We start from the raw sequence: 21,214 nt of genomic DNA on the forward strand, positions 1-21,214 counted from the left end.
GAACCTTATGGAGGCAGACTTCATCTCCCAGAACATAGTGGAACCTTCTGGAGCCTTGTGTTGTCAGCCTTCATCTATAAGAACATACTGGGAGGAAAAAGTACAACTCAAGTGGAGGATATAGTATCGATCCAGACACAAATGTCTTGTCCTGGACTTTAGACCTTAATCTATTCAGATTGTGTTGTGCCCTGCAGAGCTTTAGGTGGATTCTAAAGGACTCTCTTGGTTCTCTCTCTCCATCTCTCTCCGTCTCTCTCTCCATCTCTCTTGCTTCTCTCTCTCTGTCTCTCTCTGTTCTCTCCCTTTCTGTCTCTGTCTCTTTCTCTCGCTCTATCTTATCCCTCTCTGTTCTCTCTCCGTCTCTCTCACTTCTCTCTCTCTCTCTCTCTCTCTCTCTCTGTCTCTCGCTTCTCTCTTGGTTCTTTCTCTCTGCTCTCTCTGTCTCTCTCTGTCTCTCTCGCTTCTGTCTCTCTCCATCTATTTGCTTCTCCCTCTCGGTTCTTTCTCGCTGTCTATCTCTTTCTCACTCTCTGTCTCTCTCCGTCTCTCCTGCTGCCTTGCTGATGAGTGTGTGTGTGTGTGTGTGTGTGTGTGTGTGTGTGTGTGTGTGTGTGTGTGTGTGTGTGTGTGTGTGTGTGTGTGTGTGTGTGTGTGTGTGTGTGTGTGTGTGTGTGTGTGTGTGTGTCTACAGGGAGTTTGCGTGGCGGGACCCTGAGCTCCCGGAGGTGATCCACATGCTGCAGCACCAGTTCCCCTCCGTTCAGGCCAACGCCGCTGCCTACCTCCAGCACCTCTGCTACGGAGATAACCGCACCAAGGTGGAGGTAGGAGACCACGCCCGGTCTGTGTGTCTGTTGCTCTCTGTCTCTCTCTCGCTGTGTCTCCGTCTGTCGGTCTCTCTCTCTGTCTCTCTCTTCTCTCTCTCTTTCTCTTTCTCTCTCTGTCTCTGTCTTGCTCTGTCTTTCTCTCTCTCCCTCCCTTTCGCTCTCACTCACTCTTTCTTTCTATGAATCAATACTCATCTTGCAGTGCTGATGGCCCCGTTTTACAGCCAAGGCCTGCAGTGGTGTTAGAGTGTGTGTGTGTGTGTGTGTGTGTGTGAGTGTGAGTGTGAGAGCATCACTGGAGCTCCAGGTCCAGAGCGCCGAGAGCCTCTAGTCATTCCGAAATCGTTGTGACATATGTGCAGGCTCACATATATATACACACTCAGTCGCTCACTCACTCACTCACTCGCTTTTTCAATCGGCGTAAACAGACCTCCACCATACGACCCCTTTTACTATTTGTGCCTCAAAACACAATCAACGGCGCCTATATTTCTATTTCTATATTTTAATGTGCCGTATAATTGAGTACGGCGGTGATTCGATAAGGATGGTGCAGCCTGTATCTGCTCGCTAGGTGTGGAGCCGAGCGTGCTGGCATTAAGTCGATACGGGAAAAAACCTATCGAGCTGAGCCGCACGGTCTGACGTCATACGCTGGCCACGCTCTCTTCGTCTGAGGCGAATGGTGGATGCTTGTATTAGTACACTTTACATTTTACCTTTAGGGCATTAGGCAGACGCTTTTATCCAAAGTGACTTACAATAAGAACAGTTTGTAGAAGAAGGAGAAACAATATATCGCTGTCGGGACAGTAAGGACGTTCATAGACGCGCCAAGCACCAATAATTGTTAGGTTAACCCCTTCCCCGTTCACAACAAAGCTGGCTAGGATTAGACATTACACAATAGTAGCTAAGTGCCAGAACGTACAACAGACAATAAGTGTGTAAGAGGGGTTTTGGGTGGGGAGGCTATGCCTAGGTGAACTCTGAACAAGTGAGTCTTGTTCAGAGTGGTGAGCGATCTATTAGTAGATCTTGAAATCCGTCACACACAAGAGAACATGCGCGCCCGCACGCACGTCCTCGGCGTGTCCACGCTGAAGCCGCGGGGGGGTCGATGGCTGCCAGCTCAGCCCGTTGTTAAAGAACCATCACACAAACGAAAGGCCTTGTCTGCGGCGTGTTTCAAATGCCGTAACGATAGGACGGCTGCGACGCGGGGGTGGGGGCGCGGAGTGAGCGGTCGTTAGTTTATGTGCATTGACGAATGCAGTTTAATGGTCCGTGGACACATTATCACTCCCACCGCCAGAGTATCGACCGCTGAAAATAATACACGATTTCCACCATAATCGCCCGCGACCACCCTTGGACAGTGTGACCAGCCTCCTCCGTAACCAGCCCCCCCCCCCCCCTCCCCTCGGGCTCCCCCGTCTTCCCCCCACCCACACCCCCTCTCCTTGTTCCAGGTGTGCCGGCTGGGGGGCATCAAGCATCTGGTGGACCTGCTGGACCACAAGGTGCTGGAGGTGCAGAAGAACGCGTGCGGCGCCCTGAGGAACCTGGTGTACGGCAAGGCGCTGGACGAGAACAAGGCGGCGGTCCGCACGGCGGGGGGCGTGCCCGCGCTGCTCCGGCTGCTGAGGAAGACGGTGGACGCCGAGATCAGGGAGCTCGTCACGGGTAAGCGGGATACCGCGTGGTCGTGCGTGCGTGCGTGCGTGTGTGTGTGTGTGTGTACGTTTATGTGTGCGTTTTTTTCGTGTTGTATGGCATTGTGAGGAGTATTTGAGTCAATGTCTTTACCGCAGTGTAAGCCTTCTTAGCGTGTGTGTGTGTGTGTGTGTGTGTGTGTGTGTGTGTGTGTGTGTGTGTGTGTGTGTGTGTGTGTGTGCGCGTGCGCGCGTATGTATACCCTATGTATACCAATTCCCTCGACATTATACTCGCCTCCTGGGGAGCCCAGTGGTGTATTGCTGATCCATCACCACCTCCGCCCCCTCCACCTCCCTTCCTCTGTGGAACAGAGTGTACATGTAGTAATGTACACTGCAGTGTTCAGCACCACCCTCTCCTTCTCCCCCCGCCATGTCAAAGTCAAGGTAAACTTTATTATCCAAGTAGGAAATTCATGTGGGACACTTCAGAGCTCCACCCTGGGGTAACTCCACCCTGGGGTAACTCCACCCTGGGGTTACTCCAACCTGGGGTTACTACACCCTGGACCTCTCCACAGAGGAGCGGTCCAGAGGGCGGCAGGTCCGCCCGGTTCCCAGTGTGTGTAGCTTGGGTCCTGGGTGTTGTTGTGTGGCGCTCTGAGCTCTGCAAACAGCCCATCCACGCTGGTCGGGATCGGGGCGTGGAGCAGAAAGGAGCCGGCCAAGATGTTTGGCTCGCAGGTGGCTGAGTCAGCCGTTCAGTACACACGCGTCACCGACACATACCGACGCGCACGCACGCACACACACACACACACACACACACACACACACACACACACACACACACACACACACACACACACACACACACACACACACACACACACACAGAACCTCCACCCCGCCCCACCCACTCAACCACACACACACACACAACCTCCACGTCTCCTCTCTAACACATACATGAATACACACACACACACACACACACATGCATGTGCACACACACACACACACGCTTAAATCCACCCCTCCCCCTCTAAAATGGTTTCAGTTGCCATCCCTACGCCCTGAAGGTAAACGTAGGGCTGTAGAGTGCTGCAGCACCACAGCTCTGTGTGTGGTGTGACCGCGTCCGTCTCTCCTCTCTCTGCTCCGGTCAGCACAGCCCTGGAGCACCTCCGAGGCACGCCGGTGTTTAGCTCAAAGCCTTATGCAACCCTTAGTAAGTAGAAAAGAAGAGGAAAATGGCTTTTTAGTGGATAAAGTTCTTTGGATCAGAGAGCAAAACGGGGCAGTGATCCGGAATGTTTTCAACGCGCGTTTGATCGCAGGGGTCAGGGAAGCTTAAGATCGCACATCTCTTCTCCCTCCGAGTCCTTTCAATTAAAACCAAAGCCAACCAAATGGACAGAGCAGCTCGTTAGGAGGCCTTTAACACGGCCGCCCTGGCCTCCCTCGTCAGGCCCGCTGGAAGCTGCTGCTGCTAATTGGTGGACGAGGCCCCGGGGTTCAGCGGCCCTCGGGAGGTCTGAGTCTGTGTCTCCGCTAGGTAATCACCACAGATGAAGACATTCCCGACAAAGACCTTCTCAGCAGGGTGCCCCAAGCGCCCCTTCGCCTCGAACAAGACCGCTAATTGGAACATTAGCCTGCGACTTACCAGCATCTCTGTTGGCCCTTTTAAAATAAACCACATAAAACACTGCGGCCGCCTTTTATTTAAAAACAACTTAAAACACTGTGGCTGCCTTTTAGTTAAAAACGATTAAAACACTGTGGCCCCCTTTTAGTTAAAAACGACTTAAAACACTGTGGCCGCCTTTTAGTTAAAAACAACTTAAAACACTGTGGTCCCCTTTTAGTAAAAAACGAGATGCAACACTGTGGGCCACTTTTAGTTAAAAACGACCTAAAACACTGTGGCCCCCATTTAGCTAAAAACTACATACAACACTGTGGCCCCCTTTTTAGTTAAAAACGACATGAAAAAAGTGTGGCCCCTATTTAGGTCAAATTAAACACCCCAATTTACGTAAAACAATTAACTGTGAATTTTATATACAGGTCAGCAAGGAGCAGGTAGGGGTTAAGGGGGCCCTAGGTTGCCAGGGAGACTGAGGACATTGGGGATCGAACACAGAACCTTCAGAAGTCAAACACCCTAGACATTTGTGGACCATCCTGCCCCCTGCTGTGCGCAACCCCTGCCCTCTTTTAAGGTCCCCTCATGGCATTTAAGTGTGTTGCCTTGCCTCTGCTAGTAACAGCTGCTGTACATGCGACCCTCGACCTGCCCCTGCGGTTAGGGGCCAGAGTCTCCCAGCGTTGGGGCCGCTATGTCCCCCTGAACTCAAGCCATAACCGGTGTTAAACCAGCTCCGACCGGAGCGGGTCGGAGCTTTCTGTTTGTGTTTGAGGTGACACAAACATGGTTGTTTTGAGCCTTGTTTTTAACTGTGAGTGAGACCATGTTTGACTATGAGACACACGGCAAACATTGGGTTGTATAAAAAGGGTTGAAATAGGTCTCTTTGGATGAGACTCAAACCAGACCCAGACGGTACCCCAGCCAACCCCTGAACCCTGACCCTAACCGAAGCAGACACATGGAGGGCTGCTTTTGTTTGATTGTTATCCATTTTCTCCCCCAGGAAATCATCGTCATGTTCCATCTTTCTTGTGTTCAACATTATATAGCAAATGATGGTGTTATGAACGGGGTTCATTGACTCAATGTCAACATTAGTCTGAGGTAATATGAGGTAGTGAGTTAATCATTTCCGAGAGTTTGTATTTGCAGTACATCTGCAGTTTATTCCCCCCAGAAAGAATTTAGCTCGTAAAACAATGAAGGCTGACAGTTCACTTTGAATAGAGGGGAACCCAGCCTCGTAAATCCCCCTCCCTTGTTGTTTTCAACCAAATATAAGGACCAACCTTCAATGTATAATAAGATGGATGGATAGCCGTCTGAGGCGAAACCGGTTCCAACCAGTTCCATTTCGAACCCCCGCCCCCACCCCCACCCCCACCCTGGTGACTCCCGACTGACGGACCTGTAGACATCATCAGTTTTTTCCAGTGCACCCCAGCACCCCACTAATACCAGCAGGTACCATGAAGAAAGTCATTCCAGGGGGTGAAGGAGAGTAATGGAGCAATATACTTCATCTGGGTCAGGGGGCTGGATCTTCATCTTCATCACTGACTCATGGTCATCGCCTCTCTATCTATCTGTCTGTCCTTCTATCGTGTGTCTGTCTGTCTGTCTGTCTGTCCTTCTGTCTGTCTGTCAGTACTTCTGTCTGTCCTTCAGTTTGTCTGTCTGTATGTCTCTCTGTCCTTCTGTCTGTCTGTCTGTCTGACTATTCATCTCTCTGTATTTCTTATTTTGTCATTCTAGATTTTCACATCGGGAGATATATTTCATACACAGAAGACATTTATGGTAATAGTATCACACCCGGGTTGTATTTTAGGCTTTATCTTCCCATTGAAATCCAAATGAGATATTAAATATTGGAAAGAATAGTTTATTGGAAGACAGTGAAACTGCAGTATTACTTGAGAGCCTTTAAATTTGGTTGCTCTTGCTGCTACGGGTCCTTCTAGCAATGATCTCTTCATCTGCAGTGTGTTGACCCTGGGGGCCCAGGGCCATGCGACACACACACACACACACACACACACACACACACACACACACACACACACACACACACACACACACACACACACACACACACATGCTGGGAACCCAGTAGAACGTGCCTTGGAAGAGACACAAGCACACACAGACAAAAACACACACACACACACACACACACAAGTTCCCTCAGACTGTCAGACTTTACTCATTGCCACTGCTGAGGTGGCATGGCTGACGCATGCACACACACACACACACACACACACGAACCAACACACACACACACACACACACACAAACACACACACACACACACACACAGAGACTTCATTATACATACATATCCATGTTTACTTAATGTTGCGTCCGGAAGGGAGGTTGTTTCTACAAACATAGATTATACATATGGGGGGGAGAGGATACTGCTGTGTCTATAGTATACAGAGAAAACTGGGGTTTGCATGTATGTGTATGTGTATGTATATGTGTGTTTGTGTGTTGGTTCATTTTGTGTGTGTATGCAGTTTTTTTAAAACACATTAGTAGATAAATTCAAGGGCAGTTTCCGAGAGGGAGGGAGGGAGGGAGAGAGAGAGAGAGAGAGAGAGAGAGAGAGAGAGAGAGAGAGAGAGAGAGAGAGAGAGAGAGAGAGAGAGAGAGAGAGAGAGAGAGAGAGAGAGAGAGAGAGAGAGAGAGAGAGAGAGAGAGAGAGAGAGAGAGAGAGAGAGAGAGAGAGAGAGAGAGAGAGAGAGAGAGAGAGAGAGAGAGAGTGGAGTGGCAAAACATCACAAGGCTGCTCCGTGTTACTGCTCACACTTCTGAAATGTTTTGATTGAAATTAATCCCAGCTAAGAGAGAGGGAGTGAGAGAGGGGGGAGGGGAGCATGAGAGGAGGGAGAGGGAGAGAGAGAGTGAGAGAGGGGGGAGGGGAGCATGAGAGAAGTGAGAGTGAGTGAGAGAAAGTGAGAGGGAGAGAGATGGAGCAAGAGAGAGGGTGAGGGAGGGAGGTGAAGAGCGGGAGGAGTGAGGGAGCGAGAACAGGCGAAGAGAGAGAGTGTGATGCTAGCATCTGGGCACGTAGCCCTACAAACAGCCCTGGCACCAGGAGATAAAGAGCAGCGTTTAATACCAGAGCGAACGGGTGCAGCTCGTCTGCGGTCTTTACAGAAATAATGACGAGGGATCACAAGTTTTCTGACCTCATTAAACACTTTTTTTCCCATTCCCAAATGGCTGTGAAAGGGACTTTGATGAAGTGCAAAAAAAAAACGGATCAGGAAGAGAGAAAGAGCTGTCTGCTTAATGACCGCTGGTGTTTGTGTGTTTTACCAACAAAGAAACGCAATGTTTAGCGCTGGCTCTGACTCGCGGCCCAAGCGCTCGCATTAGACAGACCATAATAAGCTATAACGCTGGCTTATTTAAACAAAGGCATAGCGGGCAGCGGAGGCAGAGCAAATACTGGTATGGATACAAAGATCCTACTGAGGCTTCCAGAAAGCAATTATAGCGTTCCAGAGCAAGCATCCACACGTGAAGGTTTACTCAAAGCCCTGCCGTAGCCTGGTTGGTTGGGGCGTCTGACGTGTGTTTATTTATTTAGGTCCAATAAGATTGTCACAATTAAATAGTGGCGACAATTGCAATAGACAGTGTGCTTAACCAAGAACACACACTTGGGTACACACACGCCGAACGCACACGCACGCACGTGCGCGCGTGCACACACACACACACACACACACACACACACACACACACACACACACACACACACACACACACACACACACACACACACACACACACACACACACACACACACACACACACACACACGTCTCCATAGATTAATGTCATGTGGACCGCTTGTATATTTCCGGTGACAACGTGTTTTGTGACGCGGCCTACCGCCGACCTCGGCACGTGGGGAACGTTGAATTCAAACAACAGGCTGCCTGCTGGGTAATTCCCCCCCCCCCTCCTCCTCGACCCACCCTCAGATGCAGCGGTGAAGGCTTCCAGCGCGACATGCGAGCGGTCGCTGGCGGTTATCATGAGTGTGTTTGAACTGACTGTGACGCCTATGGGACGCCGGGAAGGCTGTGCGTTGGTCTGTCGTTACCCTCAGCCTCCGCATGTGAGCTTTCAAGTGTCGTTCCTCTCACCCCGACGGCGCCCTGAGGGGTATTTACCGTACAATGGATCTGATTTAAATGGCTTGCATGCCGGAGAATTCTCCTCCTGGAACGTGCACGTGTGTGTGTGTGTGTGTGTGTGTGTGTGTGTGTGTGTGTGTGTGTGTGTGTGTGTGTGTGTGTGTGTGTGTGTGTGTGTGTGTGTGTGTGTGTGTGTGTGTGTGTGTGTGTGTGTGTGTGTGTGTGTGTGTGTGTGTTCCCAGCCAACATAGTTGTTAGTGGGGGATTCCTGTGTGTCACCATAACTGCAAACGACAGCCGACAGCGATGAGTTGAGGTGGTGGTTACAGGAGACATGACTTGACGTGTGTGTGTGCGGCCACAGGCGTGCTGTGGAACCTGTCGTCATGTGACGCCGTGAAGATGACGATCATCAGGGACGCCTTAACCACCATGACCAACACTGTGATCATCCCCCACTCCGGGTGGAGCAGCTCCACCTTTGATGACGACCACAAGCTCAAGTTCCACACTTCTCTGGTGCTCAGGAACACCACAGGCTGCCTCAGGTAACACCACCCCCCCACCCCCACCCACGACTACCTCACCTCCACCACCACCATTACCTCATAACCACCACCATTACCTCATAACCACCACCACCACCAATGCGTCCACCTCCCAACACCACCACTACTCTATCACCACCATCACCCCCTGCTGCCACCATACACTAGGGTTGTCAACGAATATTCTAAATTGTGAAAATTAATATTCTAATGTGGAAAAACCCACCGCGGGTGGGCACACTGCACTTCAATTAATGTTATATTTGTTTCAATCACTGAATGAAGCCTGCCATATTTGGGACAAATTTTTGGGACCATAAATTGCTTGCACAAAACTCTTGATCAGCACTCAGCATTTGTTTATTGTTATTGTTTATTTAAACCAGTATGCGCAGAGAGAGTGAGGGGGAGCGAGAGAGAGAGAAAAAGAGAGCGAGTGAGCAAGCGAGAGCGAGGTCTGCAGTCTTGGCCATTAGTTCATTTACTTATTTTTGTGTAGGTAATATGTTGTCAAATATGTTTCAACTTAAATAAACTACCTATACAAGTAGTTATGTCTTGTTGTATTCGTTTGTCCTGTTATTGACGTAATGCTATTTGTCCTGTTATTGACGTATTGGAATAGTTCGAATATATGTGTTTTTTTTACAGTGAATATTCAACTCCTTTTTGAGCAATTTTGACAGCCCTACCATACACACACGACTGAGCTGAGCACCACTTCCACCTAGTGGTGAGTTTTGGGCGCTGCAACTTGATGCTGCCAAAGCTGCTACTGCATTGGGAAGCTGCTTTGCATAAGTCCACAAAGATCCTGAAAGCCAATGAGCTTACACATTATAAGAGTGATAAGGTCAGATGTACTTCATTCATCCAACACAGCAAAGGTGTGTGTGTCGCATACAGCACCTTAACACAAATCTAAAAGTAGTAGGAAATGTAAAATAGGGATATGCAGAGAAATACTAAAATAACACCAAAAATAAATTGTGTGTCTATGTAGTCCAAGGAGCCTACAGGATGGGGATACATATTTAGTGCGTATCGTGATATTGTTAAAGGTTGGCGGTGCAGTACGTAGTTGAAATGCGAGGCTTGAAGGTTCTCCTGTTTACTGTTTTGAAGACTTGGCGTTTTAATAGCCGGTGTTTAGAGTCTGTGGTTCCAGTCCGCTCTTACGCCCTGTTGCTTCGAAGAGCTGCTGGGAAGCGCTGCCTCTAATTGGTGACACCAAGTGGAACTCCATGCGCGCGTGTGTGTTGTCAAGTGTCCATGTACACTCATGCATGTGTGTGTGTGTGCGTGGTTGTGTGTAAACTCACATCCTCATTTAATATGCATTCAAATATTCATCATAACTTCAGTAAGTTCACATGCATTCATGTGTTTGTTTATACACACATAACTTTTGTGTGTGTGCGTCTCTCTCTCTCTCTCTCTCTCTCTCTCTCTCTCTCTCTCTCTCTCATCTCTCTCTCTCTCTCTCTCTCTCGTTTGTGGGTGTATATATATTTGTGTGTGTGTGTGTGACTCTAATTGTGTGTGTCTGTGTGTGTGTCTGACAGGAACCTGAGCTCTGCGGGGGAGGAGGCCAGGAAGCAGCTGCGTACGTGTGAAGGGCTCGTGGACTCCCTGCTCTACGTCATCAAGGCCTGTGTCAACACCTCCGACTTCGACAGCAAGGTACATATCGACAACTAGTGTGCGCGCGCGCGCACACACACACACACACACACACACACACACACACACACACACACACACACACACACACACACACACACACACACACACACACACACACACACACACATGGGTGGGGGTGTGTCTTCGTAGTGTATTTTCTCATCCATATCCTCTGAGACACACCCCTTTCTCAGAAGTCATCTAGTGTGGAATTAAACCTTCATGTTTCTAATTAAACCATACCTTCATGTTTCCGTGTCGGAAGCATAGCAGCCGGGACACGGGATCGTTGCTGCTCCAGAGCGGAATGTGGTTCTGTGGTTCTATTGTTTATACAAATTGAATGTTCACTATTCAAGTACATCCAAATTGGCCGGCAGTCGTCTTTCAGCATTGATCTGGCCAAACGATACATATTTGGCCTGACTGACATTAATTTATGATAGTTATCTATTGGTTGATACAACCTTATTGGGATATGTGTCACTGGTCAACAAAGTGCATTTCCACGCTAATCAGACGCAAGCGGGTCCAGCAGAAATGTAAAAAAAAAAGATTTTCTGCATGGAAACCGTGAAGCATCTTGGGACATTTGAGCCCTAACTGACATTGGCGCTTTCCGGCACACGTGCGGCCCCCGTACTGGAGCTGTACCGTACCTGGTGTACCTTGGCCTTCACTGGGGACTCGTTGGCTTCCCTATTGATTTTAAGTCCACAGCCAAGGCTGCGGTATGCGTGCGGTAGTTATCTGCCTTCACTCCAACTCCATCTTCCTATTTACTCTCTCTCGGGAGAGTTGGCGAGAGACAGAGAGATACTATTTTCCTCTGCATATTTTCTTTCCTATCTCTCTCCTTCGTTCTTACCCTATATGTCTGTATGAGTCTTATAATATCTCTCTTTATCTGCCTTACCATATCTTTCTATTTGTATCTCCATCTCTGGCTATTGATTTTTTGCTTTCCTTCTTTTTTTCATTTATCAACCCTAGATTGAAAATGTGGGTGTCACAGAAAAGGTACGGATAGGATGGGGCAGTAATAAGAATTATGCTAAAATACATCAGAGATTCTATCTACACACACAATATGAGTAGTGGAAGTGTAAACCAATGTAAACGGAAACCTTATTGACAGCTGAGGTGGATCATTACATGATTAAACATGACTGAGTTCAACTTGAGAGTCTTGTCCCTCTGGCGCAAAAGCCCACCAGCAGACCAGAGTCTATAACTACAACTTCTCGGCTCAGGATTGAAAAGGAGGCCTACGGGCTAACATCTCTGCTTTTGAACAATCTTGTCAAGGTAAAAATGTCATCATGCATAACCAGCCCTGTCGTTTTAAACTCTTTAAGAACATGGAAGCTAATTCAATCTTGACTTAATCTTTCCAAGGTCTACATGGATGGCCCTGTCTGCAAAAAACATGCTTTTCCTCTGTTTTAAGATGGTTAATTAATTTCCGTCTGGAAAGATTAAAACAAAGTCACAAAAAGGAGAGCCATTTATTGGGGATGAGCTGGCATATTTCCAGCAATTGCAGCAGTGATGTAGCCTACCATCAACACACTTTCTCAGATACCTCAAAATATACATATATATATATATATATATATATATATTATATAAAATATAATATACCTGAACGGACCATACTGGACAGCCTTGTTCGCCATGATAATTGGGTAGAAGAGCTAGGTCTGATATCACTGATGATACACCGATGGCAATGCTTATTAAGATATACAAAAGTTTCATAAATGTTAGACATTGAGTTAACCAATATTAGGTTTTCCATGAACTCGATTACACAAAAATCAAGGGTCCATGCTATCTATCCTAACGTCTCTCCCCGGTGTGATTAGGATGTGTGAAACAGGATACAGGTACACTTCCCATCCTCTGGGACTATGCCCCACTCCTTATCTTATATTTGACAATGTATCAAAGGGTTATAGTTAAACAATAACCCCTAGACCCTTTTCATTGCTGTGTTTGGGTCGCCTGTGAGCTCCTGTCATAGATAATCACACAGCTCAGGTCATCTCACTCTGCACTCTGCACACATCTCACTCTGCACCCTGCTAGAGAAAGGAAATCTGAGTCTGGCCTCACATTCCACCGCCGGCTGGGGGAACTTTGGAATGCGGAAAGCACTTCTCGACAAACGGTCGACAAGCCAGCAGTAGTCCACTGACTGGTCTGCCTCGACTGCTGGTCAGGATGTGATACGGTCCTGTTCACAGTGTTTCACATCCACTGATCTTTGGGATCACTGCTGTTCCCATAGTGATTAATATTCATGATAAAATAATAAAATACTGGACTGTACTTTTCCTCTAGGATTAACACTGTAGTTGTAGTTGTTGTGTGTCTGTACATTGTGATGAATACACTACCAGTCGTTAGAGGTCAGATAAACCAACAAAAAAAAAAAACTATTGATTAACTATTAACTCTCTCTCTCTCCTTCTCCTTTTCACTCTCTCCCCCCTCTCTCTCTCTCTCTCCCTCTCTTTCTCTCTCTCTCGCTCGTGCTCTCTCTCTCTCTCTCTCTCCCTCTCCCCCTCCCTCCCTCCCTCCCTCTGCCCTCTGCCCCTCAGATCGTGGAGAACTGTATCTGCACTCTGAGGAACCTGTCGTACCGTCTGGAGCTGGAGATGCCCCCGTCCCGCCTGCTGGGCGGCCAGGAGCTGGCGGGGCTGCTGGACGGGGAGGCGGCCGACCGGGAGACAGACTCCAGCTGCTGGGGCCGCAAGAAGAAGAGGAAGAAGAGGAGCCTGCAGGAGGACACGGTAAAGAGAGCCAGCTGCTGCACAGGGGAAGGGGGGCTGCAAATGTACACTCACGCACACACATACACACATACACGTACATCCACGCAGGCATACACACACACATCCACACATATCCACGCAGGCACACACACACACACACACACACACACACACACACACACACACACACACACACACACACACACACACACACACACACACACACACACACACACACACACACAGACACTCACACACACACACACACACACATCCACACAAACCCACACAGGCATACATACACACACAGACACTCACACACACACACACACACATCCATATCCACGCAGGCACATACACACATCCACACACATACACGCAGGCATACAAACACATGCACACTCCATACGCATGCACACACACACACACACACACATACACATATCCCTCATTTTAACGTCACGTGTATATATTGTATATTCCTGATGACAAAATGTTTAGTTTATGGTCTGTTCATAACAATTAAGATAGTTTATTGTAGTTTATACTTTTTTCATAGTTATTATTCATGTGATACACACACACACACACACACACACACACAATACAAACCGTATTGTACATCGGTCAACATACACACTCAATATAAACATCCCCTTAGAGATAGCAAAGGGATTGATGAAATGGCGCCGTCCATGGCTGCCATGACGCACTCGAACGTCAAGATAAATTCCTACTATGTTCTGCATAATTGGCAAATAAAACGATTCTGATTCTGATTCTGAAATCATTAATGTATTCATGTGTGCATTCATGTGTTTGTGTGTTTTGTGCGGTCAGTGGGACGGCGTGGGGCCCATCCCCGGATTCTCCAAGTCCCCCCAGGGTGCTGAGATGCTGTGGCACCCTGCGGTCGTGAAGCCCTACCTCACCCTGCTGGCCGAGAGCTCCAACCCCGCCACACTGGAGGGGGCGGCCGGCTCCCTGCAGAACCTCTCCGCCGGCAACTGGAAGGTGGGACCCCCTCCTTCACCTCCACCTCTCTCACTGGTTACTCCACCAACACCCCCATCTTACAGGAACAAGCCTAGTCTGTTCTGTTTAGTATAAACTCCTCCGCCCAAATGAACAAGTCTAGTCCGTTTAGTACTAACACCCCCACTCACAGGAATAAGTCTAGTCCATTTAGTACAAACGCCCCCACTTAAAGGAACAAGTCTAGTCTGTTTAGTATAAAAGAAAAACACCCAAAATCTCATCCATTGAGTCTGTATAAACTCCTACTCACAGTTCCAGTCTCGAATCGCTTCATAGAACCCCATGACCTCCAATATACCTACTGCTGGGAGCAATGACTATGACCAGCTAGCGTATGAACTCATGGGAAACACACGGAGCCGTGCCTGACACATGTTTAGAGTGCATGTATGTAGCCTAGCGCTGGTACGATGTGGTTTCTCTCAGAGTGTCTGCTGGGTAAAATAGATAGTAACTGATCTCCTTACTCTCTTCATCGGTGGAGCTGACATAAGGGTGTTTTTACAGAAGTACACAAGATTATTTATAGAATATAAAGAGTTTATATATAGAATATATAAAGAATATGTTGAATGTACACCTAAGCTAATTTCCAAAACGTTCCAATGATTTAACTTTGAATGCTTTAACTTTGTGTGTGTTTTTCTTTCATGTGTGTGTCTGTGTCCGTGGGTGCGTGTGAGCAGTTTGCGTCGTACATCCGCGCGGCGGTGCGTAAGGAGAAGGGTCTGCCCATCCTGGTGGAGCTCCTGAGGATGGACAACGACCGCGTGGTCTGCTCCGTCGCCACCGCCCTCCGCAACATGGCCCTGGACGTCCGCAACAAGGAGCTCATCGGTGGGACATCGCCCGGCTACACCTTCGAAATACACTGTCACACTGCACTGTCAAACTTCAACTTCAAAATTCACCGTTAAACTACACCGTCACACTTAAACTTCAAACTACAATGTCACACTAAAACTTCAAACTACAGAGTCAAACTACAGTGTCACACTAAAACTTCAATGTACACCATCAAACTACATTGTCAACTACATTATTATGTCACACTTCCCCATCTAACTACACCTTCAAACTACCCCTCCAAACTACGCCTTTTTGCTTCACCAGCAATCACCTTCAACCTATATCTTCATAAACTACACAATCAAACTACAGCATCAAACGACAATCAAACTACACAGTAAAACTACAGAATCAAACCACACCATCAAACTACACTTTCAAACTACACCATCAAACTACACCATCAAACTAAACTATCCTAGTCCCACAACTAACCCATCAAACTAAACCATCAACCTCACTGCCCTTCCAGGATACAGAGGGCTAGCCTGGTCTAGTGGTTAGATAAGATAAGATGTGAGCCATGCGGGTGTCACTGCACCCAGTAGCCCCAGGCTACTGGGTGCCTGTTGTTGGATCCCTAACGTCCCCGGTCTACGCTGTAGGAAGAAGCCTTCCCCTCTACCTACAGCCTTAATGAAGTGTATCGGTATTCACTGTGAGTCAGCATCTACTAAATGAATAAACAGTCTTAGTATAGTATCACACTCGTCCACGGTGCTGCTGCTCTTTGTCGCCCGGCCCGCCGTCCATCTATTTATCTTTGAGACGTTAAGCACTAAATGTAGTTTTTCATTAGAGGGTTCCAGTGTTGCTGACAGTGGAGGCTTTGGTTATACCTGGGGGACGTTGAGATTTGCAGCTTTAATGTGTGAATGGGAATGATTCAATTAAATGGAAGGGTAAGTTGAGAGGGCTGGATCATGTTTGCAGAAGACGGAAGAGGATAGTGGTTCTGTTGAGTTAGTGCAAATACGGTCATTTGACTCCTCAGAGTTGGGTCTGATCTGTTTATGTCTGTAGAGAACGTCTTATGTGTTGAAATTAACCGCACAAGGTTCTGGAAATAGGAGAACACGAGAAGCATTGTGTCTGTAGTATAATATATTGCTAAATATATAAATAAAAACAAAAAACATTTTGTCCATTGTGCTAACAAACACAACATGTTTCCAGTTATAGGAAACAAAAACACTAAATGCCCACTATTCAATATGCAAGTTGAACCTGTTCCAGCTAGTTCCAAAAGTATTTCAATTGTTTCATGAAAACCGGCTCACTTGAGTGTTTTTATGTGCTGCTCGTGGTGTAGAATTAATGAGGAGTCTGAGGTGTGGCTTGGCATGCACTCACGCCTGTAGGCAGAGTGGTGTGTGTCTGCGGGTGCATGTGTGTGTGTGTGTGTGTGTGTGTGTGTTTGTGTGTGGGAGGTCTGCGGGTGCATACTAAGACCTTGCAGGATCAACTCGGTGGGACTCAGAGTAGAGAGCGGGGTAGAGCAGGATTTATATAATGTCAGCATATGCAGATTCCCAGGGACAGGAAAGCAATGTCAAAAAACAATGGTGGGCTCAGCCAGAATCTGAATAAAAGCGTCATTATTGAAAGCACACATTATGGTCCTGGTCACCCGGGGCTGTCGCTCCCTAATGCATTATATAACACGCACACAACATTAGTAGTGAGTGTCTGTCCGCCCCCACAGGGCTGAGCGGCCGCATACACCCCACACCTCCTCATCTCTTGTGACTTACCTTTTAGTGGATCTAGTGAACTAGCATGACTTCACCTTATAGTGGACTAACAGGACTTTACCTTTTAGTGGTCTAGCATGACTTTACCTTTTAGTGGATCTAGTGCACTAACAGGACTTTACCTTTAATGTACAGAGTGGAATTACACGACTTAACCTTTAATGAGTTGGTGCATACCTATGTCTGCCTTTTCTGTTTTTCTTTCTCCTGTTCTGACCGTCTGGTTCACCCCATCTACACCCCCCCCCCCCCCCACCCCCTCCAGGTAAGTACGCCATGAGAGACCTGGTGAACCGGCTCCCCGGGGGTAGCACCACCCAGCTGTCTGACGAGACGGTGGCGGCTGTGTGCTGCACCCTCCACGAGGTGAGCAGCAGGAACATGGAGAACGCCAAGGCCCTGGCCGACACCGGGGGCATCGAGAAGCTGGTGAACATCACCAAGACCCGGGGGGACAGGTGGGTGCGCACGCACGCCCGCACGCACGCACGCACGCACGCACGCACACACACACACACACACACACACACACACACACACACACACACACACACACACACACACACACACACACACACACACACACACACACACACACACACACACACACACACACACACACACACACACAGACGGACACTCACTCAGTCATGAACACACAGACGGACACTCAGTCATGAACACACAGACGGACACTCAGTCATGAACACACAGACGGACACTCACTCACAGACTTCCAGACACACACAATCACTCACTCATGGACACTCACATGCACTCTCTCACTCACTCACTCACTCACTCACTCATGGACACACACACACACACACACACACACACACACACACACACACACACACACACACACACACACACACACACACACACACACACACACACACACACACACACACACACACACACACAATAATAAACATTGTCATCATGATTATTAAGACAAGTCAAGTATATTTGTGTAGCCCTTTATCTCAGTTACAGTGTTAGAGAGCTTCAGAGGCCACATTTTAGGGCAGAATTGTCTTTATTTATAACCTGTGTAAGAATGTGGAGCAATACTAAGTCAATCAGCAACACAACACTGCATGGCACTAGAATTGTACACATAAATAGTAGTAAAAGGTAAAAAAGCTAAATGTGTGAACTAAGACTAATCAGACTGCAGTACCGCAGCACACAGTGCTCCCACCCTCTTTCACACGAAACAAGGATGCGCGCACACACACACACACACACACACACACACACACACACACACACACACACACACACACACACACACACACACACACACACACACACGTTCATTAGCGCTCTGCGCGGGGACCTCTGGGTGTAGGAACAGCCTCAGCGTCCCTGACATCTCCCGGAGCACGTGCTGACATGCAGCCCTGCTCTGGGAACACAGGGGGAACAGAGGCTCCACCCTAGCTCCGGGGAAGGTGGTGTTGTACATGACGTGGGTTTTTTAAATGTTCCACATCCCAGCGGAGCAGTAGGACAGCAGTTATTTCTGCTTTAGCACCGCCTGGAGGTACATTATTCACTCATTCATATTCATGTGTTCAGTCGTGGTATTGCGGTCGGGGTGGTATTGATTGTGTAGAATGCGACCCCTTGACCTCAGGTTCCTCTGTGTCTCAGGTACTCGCTGAAGGTGGTGAAGGCGGCTGCGCAGGTGCTGAACACGCTGTGGCAGTACAGAGACCTGCGCACCATCTACAAGAAGGTGAGGACGCCGCACTGCATGCTGGGAGAATGTGCACGCTGGTCAGGCTTGTTGCTGTAGTATGGCGCCCCCTTGTGGAACACTGCCAGATTTCTTCATTTCTTCTCGGGAGCTGAATAACATGGTCTTATAGAGACTCATGTAAAATATTTTTGTATAATATCTGGAGTCATTAAGAATCATTCAAGAATTTTGAATTATAACAATTAAATGGTAACCTTGTACAAATTTTGCAAGATGCATTTTTTGATATATGTATTTATAAATATCCTCTTGAAATTAATAAATGAATAAAGTAAAACTGTTGAGTTTCATCATAGTAGAACTCTGTAAATAACATAGCCGTAGCTGTGTGGGGCATCCAACAGACTGTTCTAGAAACGTTGTGGATAGAGGCCACCTGGGTGTCCTACAATAGGCAGAGAGAATATTATTATTAATAAATAACATCCAGATCATCTAATATAATATCTTGTTGCTTCGGTTTGTTTGAACAGGACGGCTGGAACCAGAACCATTTCCTCACCCCGGTGTCCACACTGGAGCGGGACCGGTTCAAGTCGGCGCCCTCCCTCCCCACCGGCTCTATACAGATGTCCCCCGTCAACCACACCGGTAGGTCCCGATCCGGACCCCTGCGGACCAGAACCGCGTGATGACGGTTTACAATACACGACCGACGACTCATTCTGTAACCAGAGCAGGCCAAGAGTGTGAACTCTACCGGGAAGACCACCCAGTAGGATAGTGTGCACTCGGCATTGTGTAGCAGCTTATCCTAGCTTTCTTATTGTGTATGGGGGAATGAGTTAACATAGCGATTGTAAGTGCCTAGCACTTGTTTCTATGAATATCTGGATAGTAAGTTAATCCAATAAACCAATAGAGCCCACTGCAGTAGACCACCGGTGAGGCGCAGGTAGAACACTAGGCCTAAACACTGCAAAATAAACTGGTTCACTCCTTCCTCCCGTCCCCCTGGTATAATGTAGTCACGTTGTGTCTCTTCTCTCCCAGTGGGGAGCACCACCTCATCGCCTGCTGTGCTGGGCATCAAGGAGAGCCGCTCAGAGTACCAGAGAGCTCCCACTACTATGCAATTTTATAACCACCAAGGGGACAACAACAGTGTACATAAAAACCAATACACAGGTAAAGTATTTCAGCACACACGTGCGCACACACGCACAGGCACACAAACATGCACATGCACACACACATGCACACACATGCACACACACGGATGCACACAGACATGCACACACACGCGGATGCACACCCACACACAGGTGGCCACCGGGCGTCCTGCCTTCCCACAGTGCCTCTGTATCTCCATGAGAGCTGAGGAATTTAATTCAGCCTGTCTGCCGTGTGCAGCGGGCTGTAATCAAAGGGACCCCCGGGGGCCTCTCTTCCATTTCACCCCTCAGTGCACTCCAAACGGATTCCATGCCCTCCCCACGCCCCACGGCCCTGTGCCAACACCGCCTCCACCACCACCAGCCTATGCCCTCTCCACCCCTCTCCCTCGTTAACCCTACCCGGGCCTGGTCACAAGTAGATAGCTGCCACTTTAGAGAAGCACCACTTGGACCTCTTTAGCTCTCCATGAAGGGGCGTCCAGTCATTTTCCCTCAGCGCTCCACAAAGCGGCCGTTGTGGAGCCGTCTGAGATGGAAGGGTGGTGGATAGAGCCAATAGCAGGGGGAGTGGCTGTAACACTGTGGTCGAAATGGTAGAAGAGAATATATTTATATATAGAGGGGGAGAGAGAGCGACCCTGACCAAGCCTGGGTCAGGCGCAGAGTAAACAGGCCGTGCTGCAGCCTCAACATTCCCCAGAACCACGAAGCCAAGTGGAAAATGAGTTCCAGGATTCCACGGCACTGGGTCGGAAAATGTCCGTCCTGCGGGCTCGGGCGAAACCACTCTGCGCTCGTAGGCCCGTTCTATTATCTGCTGTTATTCTTGTGCCCCGCTCAGCGCAACTCTTTCATGTTGCTTTATTAAACACAGACAGCGGGCCTACAGGCACCGCTGCACTCCTGTTCACACATTGAGGTTTCATTCAGTGTTGCTGCACAGGGAAAACAAACAGGATTTGATGCGTTGTGTTGTGTGTTTTCTCGCGTTTCGCTCCAGGATCGGGGAAACCGTCCCCGCATTACTACAGCTCGCCCACGAGAGAGGAGCCCAGGAGAACACAGGTGAATATAATCACATTGTAGTGTTGAACAGAACCACCGCCTTCCCTTCGTCCACTGTTATGAACTGCTCAATACACAGTATGTGTTCTTATTTAAAGTACTTTTCCGAAAAACTAAAATAAACCCAGCTCTGTTTATACTTAGCTAGAACGGTTAGCTTGTCCGTCCACAATGGACCAGGAAGGGGGCAAGGGATGCGCGTTGTTCTGCTGATGAACTTGTCTGTGACCCAGGGTCTCTCAGACTTTGTCTGACCAGGAGTGAATGTGACTGCTGGGAGACTTTCCTTTTCGTCCT

General features: G+C 48.3%; 1 protein-coding gene across 4 annotated transcripts in view; it reads left to right on the plus strand.

The window, feature by feature from the left end:
- The window catches only part of LOC311358446 (plakophilin-4-like), a 76,604-nt gene that overhangs the window by 53,510 nt on the left and 1,880 nt on the right, over positions 1-21,214 (plus strand). For all 4 annotated transcript variants that reach the window (XM_084478471.1, XM_084478473.1, XM_084478472.1 and 1 more), the window contains 12 exons: positions 695-827; positions 2,306-2,519; positions 8,673-8,856; positions 10,422-10,539; positions 13,149-13,340; positions 14,163-14,336; positions 15,047-15,197; positions 17,229-17,421; positions 18,626-18,710; positions 19,208-19,325; positions 19,728-19,862; positions 20,853-20,917. In XM_084478471.1, coding sequence (XP_084334597.1) covers positions 695-827; positions 2,306-2,519; positions 8,673-8,856; positions 10,422-10,539; positions 13,149-13,340; positions 14,163-14,336; positions 15,047-15,197; positions 17,229-17,421; positions 18,626-18,710; positions 19,208-19,325; positions 19,728-19,862; positions 20,853-20,917 — 1,762 coding nt within the window. The remainder of the gene's footprint in view (positions 1-694; positions 828-2,305; positions 2,520-8,672; positions 8,857-10,421; positions 10,540-13,148; positions 13,341-14,162; positions 14,337-15,046; positions 15,198-17,228; positions 17,422-18,625; positions 18,711-19,207; positions 19,326-19,727; positions 19,863-20,852; positions 20,918-21,214) is intronic.

Source organism: Micromesistius poutassou, assembly GCF_964030765.1.
Source record: "Micromesistius poutassou genome assembly, chromosome: 14".
Lineage (NCBI taxonomy): Eukaryota > Metazoa > Chordata > Actinopteri > Gadiformes > Gadidae > Micromesistius > Micromesistius poutassou.